Here is a 26,425-nt window from a genome sequence, read left to right as displayed (position 1 = left end):
TTAGTAGGATATAAGTATTGAATAAGATATTGGTTAGGCTACTTAATTTCACGTTTGACGGTCTCACGAATCTTTATCTGTAAGACGGGTCAACCATAACGATATTTACAATAAAAAGTAATACTCTTAACATAAAAAATAATATTTTTTCATGGATGACCTAAATAAGAGATATATCTCACAAACTACGACATGTAAGACCGTCTCACACAAATTTTTATCTTCACATTTAGTACTTTTTTTTTCACTAATATATTTTATTGACTAAGTTTTGAAAAATAAGACTAAAATAGCAATTTTGTTATTAAAATTATAATCGTTCGAAAAATGAAACAAATATATATATTTGACAAAAAACTTGTATGAGACGATCTCATGAGTCATATTTTGTGAGATGAATCTCTTATTTGGGTCATCCATGAAAAAGCATTATTCTAATGCTAAAATTATTACTTTTTATTGTGAATATCGATACAGTTGATCCGTACACAGATAAAAATTCGCGACGACGTCTCACAAGATATCTTCTGTATATATTTGAGAAAGGAAAAAAAAACATTATTGATTATTTTCAGTCGGGATTTTCCAAGCTCAGTCACAAGACTAGTCAAGAATTCCTTATAAAACACACACACTGTCACCCTTTCACACGCACATTGTTTACAAAAAGCAACCAAAATATTTGTCTATTTCCCGTCAGCATGTACAACAACAGTACGAGCAAAATGGACTTGCTGTGGACGGACAAGGGCCCGGCGGCCGAAGAAGTCCATCTGCCGGAAAGCCCCAGAGGTCCCATGGAGTTCCTCTCGAGATCCTGGAGCGCCTCCGCTTTCCAAGTTTCTAAAGCATTGTCCCCTCCAAATCCGCCATTGACGTTTCACAAGCTTTCCATTGAGAAAAACAGTAATGTTAATGCACACGGTAACGGTGTCATACCGGAAAACATCGCCGGAGAAGAACAAGAATCCGGCGCCAAGCTCTCAGGAAACACCTTCTCTTTTGCTTCTTCTGCTACCTCTCAGCTCATACTCGACCGCATTATGTCCCAATCTGTAAGCTTTCCAGAATTCTTCGCATGCATGAAGCTTGAAGAAATAATATAATCTGAATTATTTTCTTGTAAAACTTGTTGCATGACATTGTAAAATATCCGGCGGTTGAAGGGACGAAGTTATTAATTATTATCTTTTTTTTTTCTTTTTGAAATTTTGTACAAATTTTTTAGTAAAGTTCTCTCTCTCAAACAATCTTGAAAAATGTAGGAAATATCACCGTTGACATCGGGCAGGCTTTCTCATAGCAGCGGACCTTTGAACGGTTGCCTGACGGAAGAAACTGATCAGAGCCCTCCAATATCTCCATCCGACGAGTACGAAGATGTAGTTAAGGTACCTTAATTATTTCTCATGTTTTTTTGTCCTCTTCTTTTCTATATTTTCAAGAATTTATCCGCATCGGTAGAACGTTGGCAATGTGGGTTCATTTTGTTATTTTCTCAAAAATATTTAGTTTCTGTGTTTGTTTCTTTCCCACAAAATCCTTGTTTTAATCGAACAGAAGTTGCGAGCTGTCATTCATTAGAATTAATGGGTCTTTTTCCAAAAAAATTTAATCCCAAGATACATATGGTCAATTGTTGGTTCTTTCAAAATCTAGTTTATTAATCAGTGACGGGTCTTTACTTTTTCCCCATACACACCAACTTTTTTCCTACTCATCATGCACTTTTTTTCAATATCAAAATTTATCATTGTCGTGCATAAAAATATCATTAATAAAATTTAGGATAAAATATTTTGATATTTTATTTCTTCTTCTGGTGTCTGTGAGTGTGACAGATGCTATATTCTTGATTTACTACAACACAAGTTGGTAGTGATATATGATTAGTGTGTGATGGGGTCTACTTTTGATTGGGGTTAAGACATTGTTTCAGCTTTCACAACGTATATTGCAGAAAAGTGAGCAAACATAAGTCTACTTTTGTCACTTTCGATATTAACTTTTGTTTTCTTTACATTTAAATGTTTTAGCTTTAGCCGTCCCTCACTCACCTTTTGACTTCACCCTATGAGATTTTTCACATGCAAAACCAATTACATAAACTTGAACAGTTCTTGTATCACTTTATTCCACAAAGAGGAAAAATATAAAGTAAAAAAGATAAAAAATATACATATACATACATACACTCCTCTGTTTGGTAACAGCTGGTTGGGTGAACAAGTGGAAATATTTTTATTGTTTCTCTCTTTTTCTTATTTAAGTTCACTTGAAGGCATTGGCACAGACTTACACTTGTATACTAATTGGATGAAAACTGACTCTTTTTTAACCCTTTTCATCTCAGTTTATCAGTGTCTCTCACTCAACATTTACTACACCATCCTCTAAATATAGCATTGCAATCTGCAGAACACTTCAATTCACACTGTACAAAAAGTTTCTTCATTTGTACACAGTACTTAAGTTTGATTTCATTGTCCTCCTTACTTATAATTTATTTGAATCATATCTATAAATTCAAACTCCAAGTTTAAATGGGTAAGGATATAAACTTGAAAAACTTTAACACCTTGACTCGAGCTCGACTTGTTAATCCCATGATATGCATTGATCTAAGAAACCAGAACCGTATATAGTGATAGTGACAACATTGCTCCTTAGCTTACAAGTTGAGAAATGTCCTCTCAAAAACGCAACATATAACCTTCGCTACCTCAGAATGGAAAGCAAATGAATTTTTGCAACAGTCTTGTGAATTTTGCTGAACCTAATAATTTAAATTGAAATACTTTTCCCTTGGGATTCACCAAATTTCTAAATGTGACTTGAATTTGCCAAATATAAAGTAATAAAAAAATTTGTCATATATAACCATTCAATTTAGTTCCTAACTACGGCAAAAAAAATCATGTTATTCAGTACTTACGTGCCAACAACACGCTGCAACCCTTGTTCACGGGCAACCGCAGCGGTTACAACGGTGGTGGTGGAGGTGTAGGTAGCGTTAACACCCCAGGTGGCAAGACGGTGGGAAGGTGGTTGAAGGAGAGGAGGGAGAAGAAGAAAGAAGAGACTCGAACCCGAAACGCGCAGCTCCATGCTGCTGTTGCTGTAGCTGGAGTGGCAGCGGCCGTGGCGGCAATAGCAGCAGCGACAGCAGCTGCGTCTTCTAAGGAAAAGGATGAGCTGATGGCGAAAACGGATATGGCGGTGGCTTCAGCCGCCACTCTGGTGGCTGCACAATGTATGGAGGCTGCGGAGAACATCGGAGCTGATCGTGATCACCTTATGTCCGCAATTAGCTCGGCTGTGAATGTCCGGTCACATGGCGATATATCAACCCTCACTGCTGCCGCAGCCACAGGTAAATAGTTTGAAACAATCAAGGTTTCAGATGCTCAAATGAAAAGGTTCAAACTTGACGAGCAATTTTTCTAAAACCCAAATTCCATCCCCACTTTACAGCTTTGCGGGGTGTAGCGACATTGAAAGCGAGGGCATTGAAAGAAGTATGGAACGTTGCATCAGCTATACCAATAGAAAAAGGGATCAGTTTAGGCACAGGGACCAACAGCAGCAGCAACAATTCTGGAAGCTACTGTGAGGAACTGGTACCTGAAGAGAATTTTCTGGCTGCTTGTAATCAAGAACTGCTGGCTCGAGGTAGCGAGCTTCTCAAAAGAACTCGTACAGGTACCGACATCTTGCTCTTTTTTTTTTTTGGAGGAAAATAGTAAAACTACATAAAAGGCACTAGTAGAAAGTAAGCAACTCATGCGTAGTGAATATGATGTCGCAGGTGATCTTCATTGGAAGATCGTCTCAGTTTACATACATCGAAGTGGAAATGTAAGTTGATCCAGATTCCATTTTTTCATAAAGCGTACGTAGTTTCGTTAGTCTTTGCAATCTAATTAATGTTTTGCAGGTGATGCTGAAGATGAAGAGCAAATATGTAGGAAAGACCATCACCAAAAAGAAGAAGAGTAAGTTTCTGCTCCCACAATGATATTAAAAACTAAAAACTACTGTATTACTCAATGCGATTCGCAACACTTCAGATGTGGTTGTAGATGTTTGTAAAGACATACCAGCATGGCCAGGGAGGCATTTGTTTGAGGACGGAGAGCAGAGACGATATTTTGGACTAAAGACGGAAGGACGTGGCGTTGTTGAATTCGAGTGCAAAAATGCAAGAGATTACGAGATGTGGACTCAAGGTGTCTCCCGGCTTCTGTCAATTGTGTCTGAAAGGAAAAGAAAGAATCAAAAAATAGCTACTTGAGTGGCAACAAAACTTGTAGGATATAAGATAAATAACTATGGTTTGTATTTTTATTATCCTCCCTGGATTGTGCTTTGGCTTGTTTGCCTTCCCTTGTAATTTGATGGTTTGTCCCCTTTGCCTCCCTTTAGTAGTTATGAACAACTTTCTGAAAATGGACATCGCTCAGCATGAATTAACTTGTGTAAGTAAACAACACTCACGGCATGACAAGAGCTTCAAGTAACATATATGAACTAACAGGTTGATGGCATCTAAATAAAAAGACACAGTCCAATAATTGGTGACTGCGAAAGAAATGTTCATAAGCTATGAAGAGTTGGGCACCCGTAAAATGTGTTCAATTATAGGGAAAGAGTAGCAAAAATCAGATTTATACAGTTACTTATTCGACGCATACAATCCTACCGGCCCATGACAAATAAATGCGGCACCAGCGTATCAACAATAATATGATGTAGATAACATCCATTTCACATACCACATCCTACTTGAGTTTTTGACAAGAAAAATACACAACTCGAGAGTCCTAGTAAGATTCTAAGTCAATCTATGAAATCTATAAATATTATAACGTTAAGATGTCATATTTAGATGCTAGAATTTTCCCACTCCTTCACACAATTCAAAATTCGACCACCCTTGTCTCTTGAACGAGAATTTTAGCCGATCCACTTCCACCACCACGCAGCGGCCGCACTGATCCTATCATCTTCTGGCGATCTTGTCTTAACGCAAATTTCTCCTATATTCTGTAGTGCGAATTAGAAAAAGCAATCCAGTCTTCAATCGTTCGGCCGTGCACATTGGGCTGTGGCGACTGTCCGAATTTATTTTAAAGAAAAAAAATTGTCAGGCTATTTCATGCAAGGGCAACGTAACCAGATAAATTTCTTGTAACAGGCGTGCAGCGTGTAGGGCAGAAACACATGCTTCCAGACATAGTTCTCGGTAATCCTTGGCCCATTGGCTCGAAAAAATTGGACTCGCATGCGATTTTTTTATGGTTTTCCAAAATAATGAGTTAAAGTTAATATTTTATGAAAATTTGATAAATTTTCCCTTGAAAATTATTTTTAATAAAATCATGGGATTTTTATAAAATAAATAATCGAAAAATACGATTTTTATTAATTATAGTAAAATTGTTCCACAAGAAATTTAATTATTAATAATTTGGATAATTGAATAAATTTGTTTATTAATTTTTAATTTATTTATAATTATGGTGGTTAGTGACATATCTGTAAGATATATAATTTGACCATATTTGATATCATGTTTTTATATATGATATTATATGTCAAAAGGATGATCGATGGTCGTGACCAATTTGCTATATGTATTTTAGGATATTTTATATTGTCGTGTTTTAATTATTTGATACTTATTTAAAATAGACCTGTTTGTGTCATATTCCTTCTTCTTAAGCTTGTATCCCAATGTGTCATTGAAATTTTATGTAAATTTTAGATTTAGTGGGACATTAAGTGTGGGGACCCGGACGCTAATCAAGTTCTCAATCATAATTGGGACTAATTAATCAATTAAAACAGGGTCTAATTTTTTTTTTTTTTTAAAATGCGGAACGTAGTGACATCAAACTCATATACATATCAGTATAAAATACAATACAAGTCCTGTACTGCATGCATTCAAAATAAACTAAGGTTTAACAACTAATGTCAAGTGTTCAACCCTATCTCTAATCCAAGTCCGGAGCCTCCACTCTAATCACGATCTCTCCTCATCTCCTGGACCCTGATCCTGTCCCACCTGTTGTCATGTACACATACAGACAAGACAACAGCCGGATAAACCGGTGAGAATATACTCCCAGTATAAATCAATGAAACATACAATCATATAAACAAATATAAAGCATGTAATCAGGTAACATGAATATGTATCATAATCCGAAACATAAACAAGAATCAACGATACTCGTAGCTACATCATTTACGACTAGACTCAATCCTAGTCTAGGGATCCCGGTTTCCAGATGTGGTATTCCTATATCGAATTCCGTAAAGGATGGAACCAAATCTCTATTACTCGATATAACCAGTGCCCCGGTATTCCTATATCGAATTCCGTAATAGAAGAATTCCAACCCCTTTACTCGATATAACCAAATATGGTGTTCCTATATCGAATTCCGTAATGGATTCCATTACTCGATATAACCATACATCCAGTGTCCTGACCTAACCGTCAAGGACTGTAGCTCTATCGCTAGCATCCTATCTTGTGACATTGTGCAATGTGCCATGGCGATACCACCACTATCCGGCACGGTGTGTCACAAGACAATTCAACCAATACCTGTTGTCTAATATCAAGAGAACAAGTATATTAATCAAATCAATGCAAATATCCATGCAATAGAATAAAGTATGTGATTTAGGGAAACCCAAGTCTAAACCGACTCAAGTCCATCTCCCAATACCACATTGACTTATACCTTTCTTTCGTCGGTTTCTGGCTCAGTCGATATCCTGAACTCACAGCATGTCTGGCAATGACAATATCAATAATCTCATATCAATATACCTTTCAAGTCAATAACAATCTGATCAATCTGGATTTAATTCAAAATCAACGGTATAACGGTATAATTTCAGTATCCCCGTCAATACCATATCACCAGATAACAGTTACAATCCATAACCCATATCCAATACAATCCGTAATCCAATCACAATTCAACTCTGTCCGGTATAACTCAATATACCCTAAAAATTCATAACAATTTCATAATCAGTCCGTTTCTCAATCTGACTTCGATTCTACGATGTCTAACATATCAAGAACACCATATATGAATTCCATTCAATTCTGACAATAGCGTAATTTCAAAGCATGTCAAAACATAGTAAAACTTACGTCCAGTTGTAGCCTACGTTGCCAGGAACTCAATACCGAAGTCGGATTCAAAATCAGACGGACGGATTTCTCAGAAAAGGCGTAAGGATTTTCAGCACAATTCCTCGGACCCTTTTCTCGAATTCTGCTGATAAACTCTGAAGGAACGAATGGCAATCATACATATATATACTATGCATGAATTCAACGAGGTGACACGATTTCCGCACAACACGCAACACCGCGGGTGCGGTCGTTGCTGCACCGCGGGTGCGGTCCTGCATCGCGGGTGCGGTGCTGTTACTTACCGCGGGTGCGGTACTGCTTCGGCAGAATTGCACACCCTACTGCCCATGCACCGCGGGTGCGGTGCTTCCTAGGCCGCGGGTGCGGTGCTGCTCACACTGCATATTACATAATTTCGTTCTGAATACGTTTCTCGGTGTCCCGATTAAATCCCTTCATAATCACATGAAATGATAAATCAATCATCGATAATTACAGTGATTAATTCTTGGGCATTACATTAAGATTTGAATATGGAGGGTCCAAATCATCAAGAGTTTTGAAGATTGAAGACATGTAAAATATTGTAAACGTTTGTAATATTATATTTGTAAGACCTATGGGTCTACTCCTTTTGGATCCCGCAATCACAACCCTCATGATAGCCATGAAGCCCTACTCACAGAACTCTCCAGTCATAGCAGTGGAGTACGTGCCTCCCAGGTCTTGATTGGTACCAACTCTCTTTAATCTAAGTACTTATGGCATAGAAAGAAGTCTCGATTGGTACTAGGTCTATTTACTCCAAGTACTTATGGTCTGGACAGAAGTCTTGGGTTCGAGACCTAAAGATGCACGTACTCCACTGTCAGGAATGGTGAGTTCTGTGAGTAGGGTTTCATGGGCTATCACGAGAGCTATGATTGTAGGACACAAAAGAGGTATACCCATGGGCCTTACAACATTCACCTATTTGGACTTAGATTCGTCTATGACTTTCACAAATCAAATAGCTCTCGGTTATCGAAATTTTTTATTATTTATAATGCATGTGATATATTATAAATAATCGGTATGTACGTTATTGTTATTATAATAAGAATTAGAGTTGCATGAATCGAACAAACATACAAACCGACATGACAAAGTTTTTACAAATAACAGAATAAGTTTCCACTTACATGGTCTCACGAGTTTATCTGTCATGCCCCGAGATCGAGGTTAGTCGACGTCGGCGTTGCTCAACAATCACATAATCGTCAAACAACAAGCCTTTACAACTTAATCAACAAAAAAATCGTCTTTACAACTTTAGTACCAAAATAAACTGATTAAAAATGTTTTAATAGTGCGGAAGCGTTAAACATAAACCAAGCTTTAAAACATCTGAGATAACTCGAGATCTTCTACTATCCCCAAAATTGGTCTTGCTCCTCTTCATCCATTTGTTCTTCGTTCTTATCTGGGTAGGGAGGAAGTAAGAGATGAGTACTTTTGGAAATACTCAGCAAGTGGGGGCCGTCGAGATATGAAGCAACATATACATATACTTGAATTCAAATTTTACATAGCATATCGTAGCTTGAATAATAACGAATATTCATACTTCATAATCATAACATGTAATCACATATCATACGCGTATAGCATACTTGTTTAGCACTGAAAGTCATCTCATTTCCATTGTTTCGTGATATCAGTCTCCGATATGTTAATCCTCTAAGCAGTGAGGCCATGTCCAATATGTTAATCCTCTATGGAGTACAACGGTTACCATCCCACAGTATAAGGGTCATAGTTCGGAAATCCTTTCCCATATCCAATCGAATCTTAACAGTGCTTTGAACATATAATTTGACAAATCTTGAAGAATATATATCATGAACAAGGAATTATGCTCGAACGAACTTTCAAAAACTGAAGGAAGATTCGTACACAAATTATAATTTCTTTAAACGCAAGGACACTTCAAAGAAAAGTGTGACAACAAAAATTCACTTACGAAATAAATATATATATTAAAAGCCCATTTACAAAGGACAATTGTGCAAATTATAATATAACAAAAATTCACTTACCTTAGACCTGGAATAAACGTGAAGAATTCGAGAATAAAAGAAGAATCATGTAACCAACATCTCGAAAACGCAACGGCGCATCTACCGAAAAATCAGCCGCCTTGTAAAATTCCTTGTGCCTTATTGCACCATTGGATCAGTCTCAAACTTGGACATTACGTTCACAAGTAAGTCAAATAAATTATGAACTGTGGAGTTTGGGTTTGGGAGTCGTTTTAACCTATTCATAGATGAAAAACCGTAGGTATGCTGTTCTCATCTGAAATCTGAGCAGTTTTCTTGTGAAGGCTATAAACTAACAGTTGGATTTGATCTAATTTTGGATATGTTATTCGAAACATATCTAAGCATATTCTGAACAGTGGGGATCGGATTCCGAGCACCCGAGCGAGAGAAGAGAATTTCTGAACCTGGACATAATTTTTATACTCGTGTAGAATTTTTTGGGAGAAAATTCCGAAAAATCTTAGGAGAGATTAGAGAGAATTTCGAAAATTTTGTACAAATGGTGTGAAATTTAAATAGGATGGTCCTCCTATTTATAGGAGTGAGGTGAAAATCTTACCATAATTCGATTGATATTCTTTCCAAAATTTGGAGATGCTCCTTACATAAATTCCGAGATACTCCTTCCATAAATATCGATATGCTTCTTTGTTGACAAAAGATGTCTTGTATGTAATATCTACTTCCAATTAGGTAGATATCCAACTTTAATTTACTGTGTATCTTGCACTGGAGTTTGATTTCCATGTATTTATTGGCTTCGAATGTCACATACCATGTATTATTTAATATTTTTGAATTTATTATAACTCAAAAAAAAATTCTTATACATGTTTATATTTAAAAATTACACTCCAAAAAATTTGGGTTCTCCCATCATCTTTGTGATATAAGTTGACATGATCCGTATTTACAAAAAAAAAAATATTTTTGAAGTAAAAAATATTATTTTTCCATAAACCGGATCGAGATAAAGGTCTGTATCACAACGTGAATGGTCACATATGAATAGTTGTTTAAATAAATTAACTTAACATTTGATTAGTCCAAAAGTGGTGTCATTATATATATTTTTATAATCATTAAAACATCAGGAAACAAATTTCAATTAAAATGGCTCACACCATAATCAAATCAGAATCAAAACGGTTTCTAAAAAGTATCCGAGTAGACGGAGTATATGAGTGTTTGACTAATGATTATATGATCGATTTTTGCTATTAAATTTTATCAAGTGAACATGTAAAATAAATATGTGTCAGAGAAATCGTATTTGAATGATACCACTCCAACAAATTCTTCGGCTGAGCCTGATCTAACAAACTTTCGAATGTTTATATGATATACACCAAAAGATCGACACATATTTCATTGTCGTAAAAAAAAAAAAAACCAAAACCGTTGGCAATCGGAACCAAAACTATATCTAAACAGTTGGATCATATTTTTAAATTTTATTGGAATCGAAACCGTCGATTTTAGAAAGGGATTATCCGTCGGTCGCAGTAAAACTCAATAAATGAGGGGCAAGAGTGTATTACGTGGCGACCTGGGGTTGTATTTTATTATTTATTTTCAAAAATCGTCCTCACCCAACAGAGCAGCGACGCCGGGGCCCCACCAACCATCAGACGAATACTCAGAAGTAACCTGCGCTAGCGCCGTAACTTCCTCGGCTGCAGCCAATGGAAGACCCCAGTTTGAACCAAATTTCCTCCCAAAGCTAAAGATCTTGCTTACGATCTCGAAATTCCGGCAGATGATACCGGAGTCTGGCTCCGTCCCGCACGAGGAAGTTGCTGTAGCAAAGTCTCCTCTCGACAAGCCGCTTCAGCAGCTCACCGAAGATGACATCGCTCAGGTCACTCGTGAGGACTGCCGCCGGTACCTGAAGGAGAAAGGTTGCTGAGATTCAGTAAATTTGAAGTTATGAAGAAGCAGAACTGCGATCTTGTTTTGACGAGTTGATTTCTGTACGATTTTTTTTGACGCAGGGATGAGGAGACCGTCGTGGAACAAGTCACAGGCAATTCAGCAGGTGATAATGCTGAAGGCTCTGCTGGAAACGCCGGCGGATTGCGATGCTGATTTTCGCAAGAAGCTCCGTATTTCCCGCCCTAATAAGCTTCATAATAACACGATTGCTTCTGAAAGTGTGCGTAATCTATCCGTATGATTATTTTATTATTAGCATTATCATGTCTTTGTTTGGAAGAGAAAAATAAAAGATTCGGCACATGCTCTGTATCGGTTTCAGTGACGCTGTTTAAAAAACGGTATTTAGCACTGATTGAGTTGTTAAACTAACTAAACAACTGTAGGTTCCCCAAGGGGCATGCCGTGATGCAGATTCCGCATTGGCGCTGGATGCCGCACCATACCGTAGAAAGGATGTGGATAAAGAAGATGCTTCCGGTGGTTTTGCTGCCGCCGATGATAGCTCTGCTTTCACCAGGTTATTATTGTTCTTTGATGTATGCTTTAGATCCAAAAGTTGTATAATTTTATAAAATATGATATGATGGACATTAATGCGTGCGTGCACCTATGGATAACCTACTGCAGCCGTCCTTTACTTTGATTAATAATTCATTTAGAAACTTCAAATTGAAGAAAGATTTCATGAGGAATTTGACTTCTATTATATAACATTTTTTTCTTGAATCGAATTATTTGTGGCATCCTGTCAACGAATAAGCATTCCACATTGCTTACATTTATTATTATTATTTGCTATTACCGACTTATCTTAGCATTCTTGAATATAAACACTTTTCGTTTGTTTTAATTCCGTTTAAAATTTTGAGCTTGAGAGATTGATACGACATTGATTTATCATAGTTGGAGCATGATTTTTCAGTTAACTGAATCTCTTGTCTCGCACTTCACCATAAATTGAGTACTCTGTCTATATTATAGCTTCATGTTACCATTCTCATCCGACTCAATGCCACTGTTGGCATGGCTTGAAGTCTGGCATCTCTTCTAAATAGGGTTTTTTCGTCATTTCCAGAGCCACAGTTTCAACAAAGATGACAGTAGGACAGATGACAATATTTTATTCTGGTGAAGTGAATGTGTATGAAGATGTGCCGTTAGATAAGGTATTGAAGCCATTTTTTCCCTTTCAGAAGAATAGAATACATCGAGGCCAGTCTTTTGCCTATTTACTACTCTTTTTTACCGAATATGTATGCCAACTATGTTATATTCCCTTCCCAAGTTATGTTTGACTTGCGTGGTTAAACTGCTTACAAATCTTCTGGCCTCCACCATAATGGTATCTGTCTTAGGCACAAGAAATAATGCATATCGCTGCAAGCCCGATACTTTTTCCACAAGAACGTCCAGTTGAGGGCACTGTTTTGATGCAGTCTTCACCATGGTTTTCAAAAGCTGTCAAGGCCAAAGCTTGTCCTGATTATAATGTTATTCACTTGCCGTCTATGCAAACAGGTGATAGTTCCATGTAATGTGCTATTGCCTTTCTTATCTGTCAAAATTTATTTGACGCCTAAAGTAGTCTCTCTCTCTCTGTATGCACGTGAAGTATGCCCGCATTCGGTGTTCAGTCTCATTACTCGTTATAATTTATCATATTAATTGTGATTGACCAGGAATTTCATGGAGGGCGTATATTCTATTTTGAAAACAACTTATTTCAATAGAATTAATGTAATTTATGTATTTTGAATTGTTTTTCCAGTGAAAACAAGTGGTGGTTCTCGATTTCTCGCTGAAGAAAGTAACACGCCTCGTGAAGAGAACCCTGGTAAAATGCCTTAATTTTTAAAAATTATCTAAAACTATTAGAATGACTGAATTTGCGGTGGATTACTTTTGCAATAGCCTTATATGGGGTTTATACTTTTAGGCTACATTCGCACTAACTTATCATACTTCATTAACTCGTGGGTTGAAAGCTGCAAAGTTCCATATTCATGTTGAAGGACCCATTTTTTGTTGACGAAGACGCCTTGAATGGACTAGCAATGCATCAATTCAATCCATAGGACTGAAACTGTCGGGTAAACTATGTTAAAGTGAAATGCACAAAAAGACGATAAAAGATTTTGATTAACTTTCCTGTCCGTCTTTTCTTCATCAAATAATTCATTTAATGGAATTGGATTACAATGGCTCCTCATATCTAAAAAACGCCAACCATATCCCAATGTGCTCGTACGAGCTTACTTGGTTACTCATCTCACTGGCAATGCAAATACTCTCCTGTAAGACTGTACAATTCTGGACCCTCTTTTAGATAATAAATTGGGATTTCATTTTATTCTGTCTTCAGAAAAATTAACTGCAAAATGAGGTATAATATGTCATTTAGTTTGGAGAAACTTATTTACTGGGTTGTAGTGTTTTAGATTATGATAATCCATACAAACTGCATGAGTGCTATTATGGATTTCAAATAGAATATATATGTGCTTTAATATATGGAAATACTTGTACAATCACTATTTATAATCCTAGAGATGAAGATTCTCTACCGCGATGAGGCTAATTTATAATCTATGGGAACCAAATTTGTCTGATTTGAAATAAGATTAGTAGCATAAGAACTATCTCGTGTATTTTCAAATAAACTTCATTCTGATGTATTTCCTTTTCTAAGCAGTGGAAGAGTCATTCACCCGAAAGGCGTCTGTGCAAAGGTATCTCGAGAAGAAAAAAGACAGGTATCTTAAATAATTAAGTTGCTATCTGTGTTACAAACAAGACACGTGTTAAGTGCTTCTAGTTTCTATTTGGTTCCTCATATCTCTGTTAAGTGAAGGTTTAAAATCAAGAGGAAGGCAGGAATAGTATCATGCTCAAGCCTGGACATATACTTTAACCATCAAATGGGTAATCAGATTACAAATGAGCCCTTGAGTGGAAGCGACATATGCTCACCGCCCCAAATCATGCCACCTTCTACCCCAAAACGCAGCAGTTCAGTTGATAACGATTTCATACAGAATATTTATACTTATTCTGGTATGAATAACTGAGATGAAATCTGCATCTTGTATTTTTCATTTAGACGATCTAAATCTTGCCGTACATATTTCCCAAAATTCGTTGCCATTTTCCAGTATTGTTCTTGTGGTTTGTAACTCTATGTGTAATATGTGCCCAAATTTTTCCCTGGACTTGATTGATAATAACAGGAATTCAAAAAGAACAAAGACAAAAAAAAAGGGAGAGAGAGAGAACGTAAGAAAGATCCCTACAGTGGCTTAAGACATTGTCTCCTTTCGTTGATGGTGACATCCCACACGAAGAACAATGGAATATCATTTAACAAAAATCAAGAAACTATGTAAATACAAACTTCTTGACTTCTTGTTAAAGTTCCACCATTGCTTATTAATTAAAATTGTTAAGTATTTAGGGCAAACTTGGGCTGCTTTTGCTACATTGAATACATGAATCTGATATCTATTAAACCTGAAATTTTCATTTTAATGGCCGATGGTTAAATCATGCTCAGGTTAGTTTCGCATTCTGGCTGTTGTTATGTTGAGCAAATCACTTGATTAGTGGTTGAGGGTACTGAAATTGTTTTCAGGAGGCAACTATCAGAGATAATTTCTACTCTATGATTAGAAAATTGCTATGCTCAATTTCTATTCTGATCATGTATTTCCAGGTGTACAATACTTGGTTAGTCCGTTAATTATTCGAGAATGATCATGCTTTTATTGTTGTTTTATTCAAATACCCTGAAATAGGGAGGAAAAAATATAAAAGAAAAGACATTTCTACGAGATCCAGTTTCAGCTACCAAATTTTGTTTCTCGCCTTTTGTGATGCCTCATAGTTGAATTATGTCTTCATTAGTTATTGCAGTCTTTTGACGATTTTTTTGTTAGTACACTGGAAGAGGGAGGAAACCAAAGAAACCAGATAGATCAATGATGAATCATGAACGGTTGCTTTTCAGGTACCAAGAACTCGAACTGGACTAGTTTGGACTGAACTCCCTCAGGTACCAAGAACTCGAAATGGACTAGTTTGGACTGAACTACCGGCAGATTACTTATTTTTTCTCACATGGTGATGATGACAGAGCCATCTCATTCTGTTATTTTATGATCTCTTCAGGATTCATTTGGGAATTGAATCCCTATCCGTGGCATTGTCCTTTTCACTGTTCCAGTGTCGTGTCTTTATTCGAACTTGTCGTACAAGTAGTTCGAGTATAGGTGTAGGAGTTAGCCTCTTCCTTTCAGCAAAATCCCAGTTAGTTTAATTTCCTTTGGTAGTTGAATTGGGTGTCCTTTTAGCTGAGAAACTTGAGCAAGTGTCCGTAATCTTTGGCATGATTTTGCAGTTTTATGAAACATGGTATTTTTGTGTGTATGTGTGTCTTAACATGGTCTAATTGATCGTGTTGTCATGTTCGATGTTCTCGCATGTCCGATTTACTATTTACGATGGTACAGTGATGCTTTTTCAATATATAAGCTCGATAACTCGTGCGCATACTATAAGGGCCAATGGGCAATTAATTAGTCGCCCCATCATTCGCACGAGGAGCAATCCTCGTTCGATGATGCAGGTTGGAATCGCGCGGTGAAGCCCGTCTGTAACATTTTTTTTTAATTATTTTAATAAAATCTATCAATGATCCAATAGCAAGATTAATTTGATCGTTTTAATTAACAAAATTAATAAAAAAATTAAAAATTAAAATTAATGATAAAACATTTTTAAAAAAATAAAAATTGAATGAGATGATTTGGTCATTGTAGATCAATCGTCAAAATTATGTTGAGTAGATTTCATGTGAGATCGTCTTAGGGTTTTTTTTTAAAACTAATTTAATTTTTAATTTTTTTTTTCAAAAATAATGTAAAAAAAAAAAGGTTTGCAAATTTACGGCAATCCGCGCTTTGTAAGCGCGGACGTTGCACACGTGGAGCAGCGTCCGCGCTTACGAAGACCGGACAAAGGACCAATCAGGTACGAATTATTTTAGCGATAGATTATATAAACAAACCGTCACTAACATTACATAAGCGACGGTTATAAACCCGTCGCTGTAATCAAATCGGCGACGGTTTAAAGCCCGTCGCTAAAATTTAGCGATAGTTTTTTAACCCGTCGCTAAATGCCAATTTTTTTTTTTACTCACAACCCTTTGCATCTCGGAGATTTTGCGCGCTGCGAAAAACCACGTAAAGTCGAAAAAATGAAATTTTAATTTAAAAATTAAATTATTTTTTTTAAAAAAAACCCCTCCGATATATTTCTCATATTTACAGACAAATGACAATGTCAATTAATCGTGAACATACAATGATTCCAAAATTTTCAATTAATTCAACGGCTTGCATCTTTACGGCGTGCAATGTGCACTGCGGAAAGATAATTTACGCGCTGCGAAAACACAAAAATTCGAAAAAATGAAATTTTAATTTAAAAATTAACTTATTTTTTTTATAAAAAAAATTCATCCGATATATTTCTCATATTTACAGACAAATGACAATGTCAATTAATCGTGAACATACCCTGATTCCAAAATTTTCAATTAATTCAACGGCTTGCATCTTTACGGCGTGCAATGTACACTGCGGAAAGAGAATTTACGCTCTGCGAAAACCACAAAAATTCGAAAAAATGAAATTTTATTTAAAATTTAAATTATTTTTTTTAAAAAAAAAACCCTCCGATATATTTCACATATTTATAGACAAATGACAATGCCAATTAATCGTGAATATACCTTGATTCCAAAATTTTTAATTAATTCAACGGCTTTCATCTTTGCAGTGTGCAATGTGCGCTGCGGAAAGAAAATATGCACGCTACGAATAACCACAAAAAGTCGAAATCAAGGTATGTTCATGATTAATTGACAATGTCATTTGTCTGTAAATATGAGAAATATAACAAAGGGATTTTTTAAAAAAATTAATTTAATTTTTAAATTAAAATTTCATTTTTTCGACTTTTTGTACTTTTTCGCAGCGCGCAAATTCTCCTTCCGAGCGCATATTATACGCTGCAAAGATACAAGGGGTTGAAAGTAAAGGTCAAAAATTTTGCCATTTAGATTATAGCGACGGTTTTAAACCGTCGTTGATTCCATATAAGCGACAGTTTAAAAACCGTCGCTACATTTAGCGACAGGTTTTTAGACCGTCGGCAATTAGTTAGTAGCGACGGTGTTTTAACCGTCGCTGATGCTATATGAGCGACGGATTGTATAGACAATCCGTCGCTAAAATAATTCGTAGCTGACTGGACCATTCGCTTCGTAAGCGCGGACGCTGCTCCACGTATGCAGCGTCCGCGCTTACAAAGCGCGGATCTTTTTTTTTTTTTACATTATTTTTGAAAAAAAATTTAAAATTAAATTAATTTTAAAAAAACCCACCGTCTTACGGATCAAAATCTGTGACGATTGTGATCTGGGTCAACCCTACCCATATTCACAATAAAAAATAATATTTTTAGAATAAAAAATAATACTTTTTCATTGATTATCCAAATAAAGATCCGTCTCACATAATACGACCCGTGAGACCGTCTCACACAAGTTTTTGTCAATTATGTTAGCCTCTAAAAATTTTAAAAAAATCGAATAATCATTAAAAAAATTGCATAGAAAATCTCCAACGGCTAAAGAGAACATAAAAAAGCCAGCATATTTTCTGTTTATCGATGGTTAGTTGTCGATTTAAAAAACTTATCTCCCCTCCCACGTCGTCTTCTTCTTTTTTCAATTTCATCATCAATCATTTTTTATATCTCTGATCGACCTTATCAAGTTATCATCACCACCAACTGTAAAAAATTTAAAGCAATCATATTTTCGGAAATCTTTTGACGTGTGTTATGTTTTGACACGATATTAAAGTGTTTCGCAAAATTATGATGAAACAACTACTACTCTGACCAACGATATCTCCACATGTACTGATCAAAATTTCAAACCGATCCCGGATTTGAAAATCCCGCTATGAGAGTTGTCTTTCCATATCAATTTTGTGACGTTCCGGAACAACCAGAAAACCATTCGTCACTATTTTTTCTCAGCTTCCGACCGATTTCCGCAACTTCCACCATCGGTCTTCCGAATTTGAAGTAATTGAAGTTCGATTTCCAGCTTTCTAGTATTCGAGAATTGCCCCAGACCCGTGTTACACAGGTCGGGTTCAGTTTAAGATTGAATGATCTATAAGTTTTCGCCAATGAACGAAGTGCAGTCGTGTTGTCTCGATGGAGATCACTCCTTGTATTATGAGACAATGAAATCTAAAATATTCAAACAAGCATGGCCCATGCCCAAATTATATCTCATTTTCACTCCCGAGGAACACATACAAAATGAGTCCCGATTTAAGTTCTTGTTGGGGTGTCATTTTCAATTGTTTCATCGCAATTTATTGGTCTGTGAATTAGTGCTTCTTGGAGTATGATCAATCACAAACAACAATCGGTCAATTCTCAATTCTGTTTTAATACTCATTACGGTGGTTATTCATGCTGGTCGATATACTGCCCCACACCCAATCAACGGTCCATGATCATTTCATGTGGGGGGGAGGGAAGGAATTTTTGAAAAAAAAAAAACCAAGGGCCAGAAAAATCGGCCCTTGGATCACTGCCTGCAGGGCCCGGGTCGAATTTTCCGGTATTCCAGAAGCTCATGTAGACAAAAAACTCGATATGGTATATGTATGGACAATATTAAAAATACTTAATGATAATCATATTGAAAATTTCGGTATATCGAGATTTCGGTATTTTTGAAATTTTTCGGTATATATAATTAACATATGATTAAACTGAAATGTTATAGTATATCGAATTTCGTTATAATAGCGGTATATATAATTATATACCGAAAAAATACTTATATTTTTTAAAATTTTAACTTTGTTATTTAAATATATATTATTTTGATATTTCGATATATACTTAAATTTTTCAAATTTTATATCGCTATCACACCTAAAATTTCGGTAAATTCGTTATATTCATTATTTTTTTGTACGATAACCTCAATTTATCGAAAATTATATATTTTTTTCCACCCATGTCAAACTCTTTTTTATTTTTATTTTTTGTGAATTGCTTATTAGAAGACTATCCTGAAGGTATATTTTGTATATTATCTATCCAATAAGTTTTAAAGAAGCATCTATTTATTTAAAGTATTTGGTTCATCTGATCCATTATATCTATATCCAACGAACAATAATTTGTTGTGACATGACACTCCTAACAACTCTTAGAGACAAATGGTCGTAAAAAAATAAAAAAAAAACAAAATATTGTGTAAGACGGTTTTACGGGTCGTATTTTATGATATGGATCTTTTATTTGGGTCATCTATGAAAAAATATTAATTTTTATATATGAGTGTTATTTTTTATTGTGAATATCAGTAGGGTTGATCTGTCTCACAAGAAACCTACTCAAAATGAAATAGCTACTATATAAAATATCTATACACGCAAAATTTGAGAAGTTTGATCAACATTTACATGGTGAAATGCCACTTACACCTTTCTTGTTAGTTGCTCTTGTCTTGGTGGATAGGATACATAATTTTGTGATATTAATATGTGGAGTAGGTTTTTTGTGAGACGGTCGTACGAATCTTTATCTGTGAGACGGCTCAACTCTATCGATTATTCGTAATAAAAAGTAATACTATTAGTAATACACAAATAAGATATTTGTCTCACAAGATATAATATGTGAGACTGCCTCACACGAGTTTTTACATAATTTGTGAACAATTACATTTTAAAAATAACATATATAATTTTTTTATTGAATAAAAAAAATTTGGTTACCGAACTTTTGGTTAAATAGAAAACTGATATATGGATTTTTACTAATGGCTCAATTGGTACATATATGATATATGTTAATTCAGGTTCAATTTTGTGATAAAATTTAACTTAAATCTTATCCTTTCAGAAAAAAAGTATAATTTAAATATATTTTGTTAAACTATAGCCTAATTTTTGTAGGAACGGGATTTTGACATAATTAATATATTAAATTTTTTAACCACAATTATTACTTATATCTAAATATAAATAATTCTAAATAAAATGTTAATTTAAGTAATATGGGGTAAAATAGACGACTTAATTTTCATAAAAAAATTGACTCTAATTTGACATTGTTGAGTAATTAGTACAAATTCGTGTATCACTTTGCTATTTAATAAAAAAAATTATGTATTAAAATAATTTTCACTAAAAAATAACTGCATATTTTCTTTTTCTGTTAATTTTTTATTCAGAAAAATGGAGAATGCAGAAGAGAGAGAAAAAAGAGAGAGAAGAAAAACGTTTCCTTTTACCGAACAAAAAAGAGAGAAAGTGGCAGACTGAAGCTATTCTTTTGGATTCCATTCCATTTCTTTGATCCACGCCCTGCACCTCAGTTTCAAATATTCTGTCTTTCAATCTTTGAACTGTGGAATCGAGCCCAAAAGAATAGTGGGTTTGGTTCTTGATTTGGTTTAGTTCTCATTTTGGTGGGTTCGTTTATTTTCTTGTGTTCAGAGATTTTGACGGCTTATGTGTGGTTTAGGTTATGGTTTTGGTAGAGATCTTAGTTAATTTAAGTGGGTTTTGGCATTAAAAATTTTGCGATTCTATTTAAGCTGTCCCCGCTGTTTATTTTTCTTCTCCGGATATTAAGTTGAAAAAGTTCAAATTTTAGCTATTTTTCTTACTATTTTTGTGACTTGTGAGCTGTAAAGAACACTGCTTTGTTGTAAAATTTATCAGTGTTTTGGGTAACCCGGCTTTATGTATTGCTTGTGTGGTTGCCTGGGAATGATGTTCATCCTACAGATGATGATTTTGGATTAAGGGGATCCATTTTTATTTTAACCATTTTTTGGCTTTATTTTCTGTCTTAAAATTTTGAGGTAATTTATCCCGTCTTGCTGTTGTGGAGATCTGGGAGTTGTTTCATCTTCTGTGTCCCATGAGGACACTTTTTGCTTCTGAATCTTGTAAAGAAACACAGCTAAATTCCATCAATCCACAGTCATGGCTCCAAGTTGAAAGAGGAAAGCTTTCAAAATTTGCAGCACAGTCTCCATCTTCAATGTAAACAATGGACCCTCTCTCTCTTTTACTATAATTGGATGTTAAGACCTTCCATTCGTTATTCATGTGATTAAGTCTTAAAACCTCAAATTTATGTTGTTTGTAGAGAATCTCTTATCAAGGTCCCTGAACCTCCAATTCTTCCACATTACAAGCCTGTAGATTATGTAGAAGATTTAGCTCAACTTCATGAAGAACTCGAGTCATGTCCCCCAGAGGAGAGATCGAATCTTTACTTGTTGCAGTACCAGGTCTTTAAGGGTCTTGGAGAAGCCAAATTGATGAGAAGGAGCCTTCGCTCCGCCTGGCTCAAAGCAACCACTGTTTATGAGAAAATTGTCTTTGGGGCATGGCTGAAATATGGGAAGCAAGGTGAAGATATTATCTCTGACTTACTGTCATCTTGTGGTAAATGTCAGGAATTTGGAGCTATAGACATTGCCTCTGAATTTCCTGTCAGCAAAGTTCCAAGTTTTCCATGTACTTTGGACGACACTGGTTGTCCACAGATTGTTTCTTTTCGAATTGGAGACAAGAATATTGCCTGTGATAGGCTTAAGATTGCAGAACTGTCAGCTCCATTTCATGCCATGCTTAATGGGTCATTTACTGAAGCCTTGTGTGATGACATTAATCTATCGGAAAACAATATTTCCCCTTCAGGAATGATGGTCATTAATAAATTTAGCACTACAGGAAGCTTAAATGAAGTCCCGGCAGATCTTTTGTTAGAGATATTGGTATTTGCAAATAGATTTTGTTGTGAAAGCCTCAAGGATGCTTGTGATAGGAAACTTGCTTCTTTTGTAATCTCGACACAAGATGCGGTGGAACTCTTTGAATATGCTCTTGAAGAAAACTCCCCTGTCCTGGCCGCGACTTGTCTGCAGGTTTTCCTTCACGAACTACCTAACTCATTAAATGACCCACAGGTAGTTGAATTGTTAAGCGGTCTCAGTCTGCAGCAAAGGTCTATAATGGTGGGGCCTGCTTCATTTTTCCTTTATTCTCTATTAACCGAAGTCGCTATGAATTCTGATCCTGGGTCAGACATATCAGTTCTTTTCTCGAAGCAGTCAGTAGACTGTGCTGGAAGCAGCCGGCAGAAAATGTTAGCTCTTCATAAGTTGGGATGTGTTAGATTCGTCAGAAAAGAATACGATGAAGCAGAGAAGCTTTTCGAGTCTGCTTTGCGTGAAGGCCATGTTTATTCTGTTGTTGGCTTAGCCCGATTATGTCATATTGATGGTCATAAACATTTGTCATACGAAAAGATGAACTCTGTCATATCCTCATATACTCCTCTTGGATGGATGTATCAAGAGAGGTCTTTATATTGCGAGGGCGAGAAAAGGTTGGGAGACCTTGAGAAAGCTACAGAGTTGGACCCGACCTTGACTTATCCCTACATGTATCGAGCTGCATCTTTGATGAGGAAACCAGATGTCCAGGCAGCCCTTGCAGAAATCAATAGGGTTCTTGGGTTTAAACTTGCACTAGAGTGCTTAGAGCTGCGCTTCTGTTTCTATCTTGCCCTTGAAGATTACAAATCAGCTATATGTGATGTACAAGCAATTCTTACTCTATGTCCAGATTATCGGATGTTTGATGGACGAGTTGCAGCTTCCCAACTTCGGATTCTTGTGCGAGAGCATGTTGAAAACTGGACAACAGCTGATTGTTGGCTGCAACTATATGATAGATGGTCATTAGTTGATGATATTGGATCACTCTCAGTGATATACCAGATGCTCGAGTCTGATGCTTCTAAAGGAGTCCTGTACTTCAGGCAGTCTTTGCTTCTCTTAAGGTGACATTTGCCGCCATTACTCTCTCGACAAGTTTACCTGGCATTTCTATTAGGAAATAATGTAGTATATGTATCACATGTTTTGTTTTCTGTGGTAGCTGCATTTAACATGCCAATATCATCTTTTTATTATATGTGACTGCATTATAGTCTCAACGGTCAATTGCCTTGTAAGGCCCTTCTATCCTCTCCTGCCTTCTGGTCCATTGATGGATACTATTTTTTATTTTTGCTGGGGGTTACATAAATGATCAGTTACCACATGTGACAAGGCATTGGTGCTCCTGTCTTTTTAACGGTTACATTTGTGTATTGGTTTTACCCTTGCATCGACCATATGGAAAACTCAAGTAAATTGAATTCTGATGTTACTTAATTTGTTCTTAGACTGAATTGTCCGGAAGCAGCCATGCGAAGTTTGCAGCTAGCACGTCAGCATGCTTCCAACGAACCTGAACGGTTAGTTTACGAGGGATGGATCCTATATGATACTGGTCATTGTGAAGAAGGGCTAAAGAAAGCTGAGGAATCCATAAAACTTCAGAGATCCTTTGAAGCTTTTTTCCTAAAAGCCTATGCTTTAGCTGACTCTAGTCAGGACCCTTCTTGTTCGTCCACTGTTATATCCCTTCTCGAGGAAGCGTTGAAATGCCCATCAGATAGACTTCGAAAAGGTCAGGTATGATTTCTTTTCTACCAACTTTTAAATTCTCTGAGAAAATAACCATCATCAATAATTCAAAACCCCATCCTATGTAAATTTTTTTTTCAAACGATTAGTTGATTTTTTTCATATTTGATTTTCGGTGTTAGCATCAGTGGGAGGAGTCAAGATCCAAGGTTCATTGGGGGAAAATATTAAATACTACTGTCTAATATATATATATAATACAGTATTGCATTAGAGTCTACAAGAGGCATCAATCGTGTGATATTATTTTGACAATTTAGTTTTTTGAAGTGCTGTAGTTATTGTTTTTTTGTAAGATAGAAGATGAGACCATGAGACCAATGTTAGATTACAATTTCTTTAATATGTTAAATCCTCTAATAAAAATAAATAAAATCATTGACTGAGATCTATAATTATCTCCATCTTTATTTGAAAGAAATTGACCCAATACGGAGAATACCTCCATTTCTCTAATAATTTGTCTATTTATCAACGCGTTATGTTTCTTATAAAAAAAATCTTGAGTTTAAAAGAATGTAGCATCTCCTATGGATAGCTTTAGTTTTGTTTTCCCTTGTTTACTAATTGGTGGATTTTGTGTATATACATGATGAACTCGGCAGTTAGTGTTTGGATTTTTTTCATATTGATTTATAGTATTAATCTAACAATAGATTATCCAATTTTTGGCGATCTTTTTCTTTTTTCTTATTTTTTCTTGGGGTGGAAGTTGACCATTTTCTTTTTCTGGCTAGGCACTCAACAATCTAGGCAGTGTCCATGTTGATTGTGGTAACTTGGATGCAGCAGCTGATTGCTACATTAATGCCCTTAAAATACGTCATACCCGAGCTCACCAAGGCTTAGCCCGTGTTCATTTCCTGAGAAATGACAAAAATGCCGCATATACCGAGATGACAAAACTGGTCGAGAAGGCGAGAAATAATGCATCAGCTTATGAAAAGCGGTCTGAGTATTGCGATCGTGAACTCACAAAGGCTGATCTTGAAATGGTCACTCGCTTAGACCCTTTGCGGGCGTACCCATATAGATATCGAGCTGCAGGTTAGATTTCTCCTTCAATTGAATCACTATCATGGTCTAATTTCCCCACCGTCTTACCTTGCTGAATTTCATGTAGCATGGAAATTCAGACAAAGTAAGCTCTTAAGTTTATCTCCAGATAATTTTGAAGATTTTTAAACCTCGGCCCTCAAGTACCATATGAGAAGCGCATCCCAGCTATTAGCAGATTGTGGAATTTCGCCTCAAATCTTTTACTAAATAGCTGCAGATTGATGATTATTGGTGGATTTGTGTATGGGTTTAACAACCACTCCATAGCCCAAAATAGTAAAAAGGCAAAGCAGGGGAAAAAATAATTTGTAGTAATGCTAGTGAAGAAAGTTCTTACCTAACGTGGAACTTAAAAGGGTGTGCAATAAGATCAAGATTCAGCAAATGGGGCTGGAGACCAAGTATTCAAAATATAGTAAGGCACTGTTTGGTGCGAATGAGGAGATTCAACATCTTTGCATCATCCCACATTTTGATTCCAGTTTTACAAATAAGGCTTATGCCTACTAATGTAGCTGCTATATTTGATAAAAAAAAAACGTGGAAAGAGAAAATGGTTTATGAGTGTTTCATAAACTAGTACATGAAGTTGGGTCTGTGCTGCACTCTTTATGGATTTTGGGGTATTCTGGTGGAATTTACATATGATTCAGATCCATATCCATTATTACAGCTTCCATATTGTGTACTAGGTCTTGATATTATTGTCATTCCATAACATCTCCAAGAAAAATTTGTGTTATGTTCTGAGGGAGGGGAACATGGAAGGATAATGCCATGATTCCACCGAAGTTCTGATTTTTGTTATTTTTCTGTTTTTTGCTCAGGTTTCGATTGTGACTTTTAAGAAAACCCGTGTGTTTTATTTCCACAGTTTTGATGGACAACCAGGAAGAAAAAGAAGCCATTGCAGAACTCTCAAAGGCTATTGCATTTAAAGCAGACCTTCACCTTTTTCATCTCCGTGCTGCATTCCACGAGCACATTGGTGATGTTATAGGTGCATTACGAGACTGTCGAGCTGCTCTTTCAGTCGACCCTAATCATCAAGAGATGTTGGAGCTTCGTAGCCGTGTGAATTCTCAAGAACCTTGAAGTCAAATCCTGCTAAAAGAGCTACGAGGTGGGGAAGAATTACCAAATAAGGTTGGTAAATGATTTATTATTTTTGTTATGAAAAAGAAAAGAGGAAATTATAAACAAAAAAAACTTTAGCTTGTAACATATCTATCTTGTATCATACTATCATCTTCCTTTTTTTTCCCTGGATTTTGTATACTGTGAATTTTTTTGTCAGTATAACTCACTATTGTCAAAAGGTATTGGTGGTCCTGTCTGATCACTTAAATGGTTCTTAAGGTATGGTAAATTTCAATATTTAAGTATTGCAGAAGGAATTTACCTTTTTTAAAAGATTTATTAAAATGTTTTCTATTTTCCACTTGATTGATTACTTAAATAATCAAGTTTTTGTAGGCCAATGCTCTTTTGATGGGTTTTTTATATTCACCCTCGATATATTTA

The 26,425-nt window shown here is 35.9% G+C and overlaps 3 protein-coding genes across 9 annotated transcripts; all 3 read left to right on the top strand.

Moving 5' to 3' along the window:
• The first annotated feature begins 588 nt into the window (after positions 1-588).
• LOC140823302 (VAN3-binding protein-like) lies at positions 589-4,449 on the top strand. Its single transcript, XM_073184578.1, has 7 exons — positions 589-1,055; positions 1,266-1,391; positions 2,929-3,373; positions 3,475-3,702; positions 3,809-3,858; positions 3,938-3,995; positions 4,071-4,449. The coding sequence occupies exons 1-7, from the start codon at positions 702-704 to the stop codon at positions 4,292-4,294; spliced, it is 1,485 nt and encodes a 494-aa protein (XP_073040679.1). The 5' UTR covers positions 589-701; the 3' UTR covers positions 4,295-4,449.
• A 6,304-nt stretch (positions 4,450-10,753) lies between these two features.
• Positions 10,754-15,607, top strand: LOC140823301 (protein TIFY 4B-like). 7 transcript variants are annotated; one of them, XR_012116180.1, is made up of 10 exons: positions 10,754-11,150; positions 11,244-11,404; positions 11,571-11,704; positions 12,263-12,353; positions 12,543-12,705; positions 12,956-13,021; positions 13,880-13,940; positions 14,039-14,241; positions 15,131-15,235; positions 15,352-15,607. XR_012116180.1 is itself a non-coding variant. In XM_073184576.1 (10 exons), the coding sequence occupies exons 1-9, from the start codon at positions 10,769-10,771 to the stop codon at positions 15,223-15,225; spliced, it is 1,296 nt and encodes a 431-aa protein (XP_073040677.1). In that variant the 5' UTR covers positions 10,754-10,768; the 3' UTR covers positions 15,226-15,235; positions 15,352-15,607. The 7 variants fall into 7 exon arrangements, 6 of the variants coding, with proteins under 6 accessions (XP_073040677.1, XP_073040678.1, XP_073040674.1 ...); XM_073184576.1 differs by having other exon boundaries at positions 15,191-15,235; XM_073184577.1 differs by having other exon boundaries at positions 15,131-15,190.
• A 4,905-nt stretch (positions 15,608-20,512) lies between these two features.
• Positions 20,513-26,241, top strand: LOC140823300 (ETO1-like protein 1). The gene is made up of 5 exons (XM_073184571.1): positions 20,513-21,341; positions 21,448-23,151; positions 23,539-23,830; positions 24,580-24,889; positions 25,776-26,241. Exons 1-5 carry the CDS (start codon positions 21,217-21,219, stop codon positions 25,994-25,996), a joined length of 2,652 nt encoding a protein of 883 aa, XP_073040672.1. The 5' UTR covers positions 20,513-21,216; the 3' UTR covers positions 25,997-26,241.
• The last annotated feature ends 184 nt before the right edge of the window (positions 26,242-26,425 follow it).

This window comes from Primulina eburnea, chromosome 2 (assembly GCF_022965805.1).
Source record: "Primulina eburnea isolate SZY01 chromosome 2, ASM2296580v1, whole genome shotgun sequence".
NCBI lineage: Eukaryota > Viridiplantae > Streptophyta > Magnoliopsida > Lamiales > Gesneriaceae > Primulina > Primulina eburnea.
Note: the sequence above shows the minus strand (reverse complement) of the source record. Positions and strands in the feature narration are given on the sequence as shown.

What these genes read in the sequence shown, in the direction of transcription:
- LOC140823302 (XM_073184578.1), top strand. Translation starts at nt 702, where the DNA reads ATGTACAACAACAGTACGAGCAAAATGGACTTGCTGTGGACGGACAAG. An exon ending in ACCGCATTATGTCCCAATCT is followed by an intron (nt 1,056 to 1,265) that starts GTAAGCTTTCCA and finishes TGAAAAATGTAG; the next exon opens with GAAATATCACCGTTGACATC. An exon ending in CACTGCTGCCGCAGCCACAG is followed by an intron (nt 3,374 to 3,474) that starts GTAAATAGTTTG and finishes CCCACTTTACAG; the next exon opens with CTTTGCGGGGTGTAGCGACA.
- LOC140823301 (XM_073184573.1), top strand. Translation starts at nt 10,769, where the DNA reads ATGAGGGGCAAGAGTGTATTACGTGGCGACCTGGGGTTGTATTTTATT. An exon ending in CCGGTACCTGAAGGAGAAAG is followed by an intron (nt 11,151 to 11,243) that starts GTTGCTGAGATT and finishes TTTTTGACGCAG; the next exon opens with GGATGAGGAGACCGTCGTGG. An exon ending in CTTGCCGTCTATGCAAACAG is followed by an intron (nt 12,706 to 12,955) that starts GTGATAGTTCCA and finishes TTGTTTTTCCAG; the next exon opens with TGAAAACAAGTGGTGGTTCT.
- LOC140823300 (XM_073184571.1), top strand. Translation starts at nt 21,217, where the DNA reads ATGAGGACACTTTTTGCTTCTGAATCTTGTAAAGAAACACAGCTAAAT. An exon ending in GCACAGTCTCCATCTTCAAT is followed by an intron (nt 21,342 to 21,447) that starts GTAAACAATGGA and finishes TGTTGTTTGTAG; the next exon opens with AGAATCTCTTATCAAGGTCC. An exon ending in CAGTCTTTGCTTCTCTTAAG is followed by an intron (nt 23,152 to 23,538) that starts GTGACATTTGCC and finishes ATTTGTTCTTAG; the next exon opens with ACTGAATTGTCCGGAAGCAG.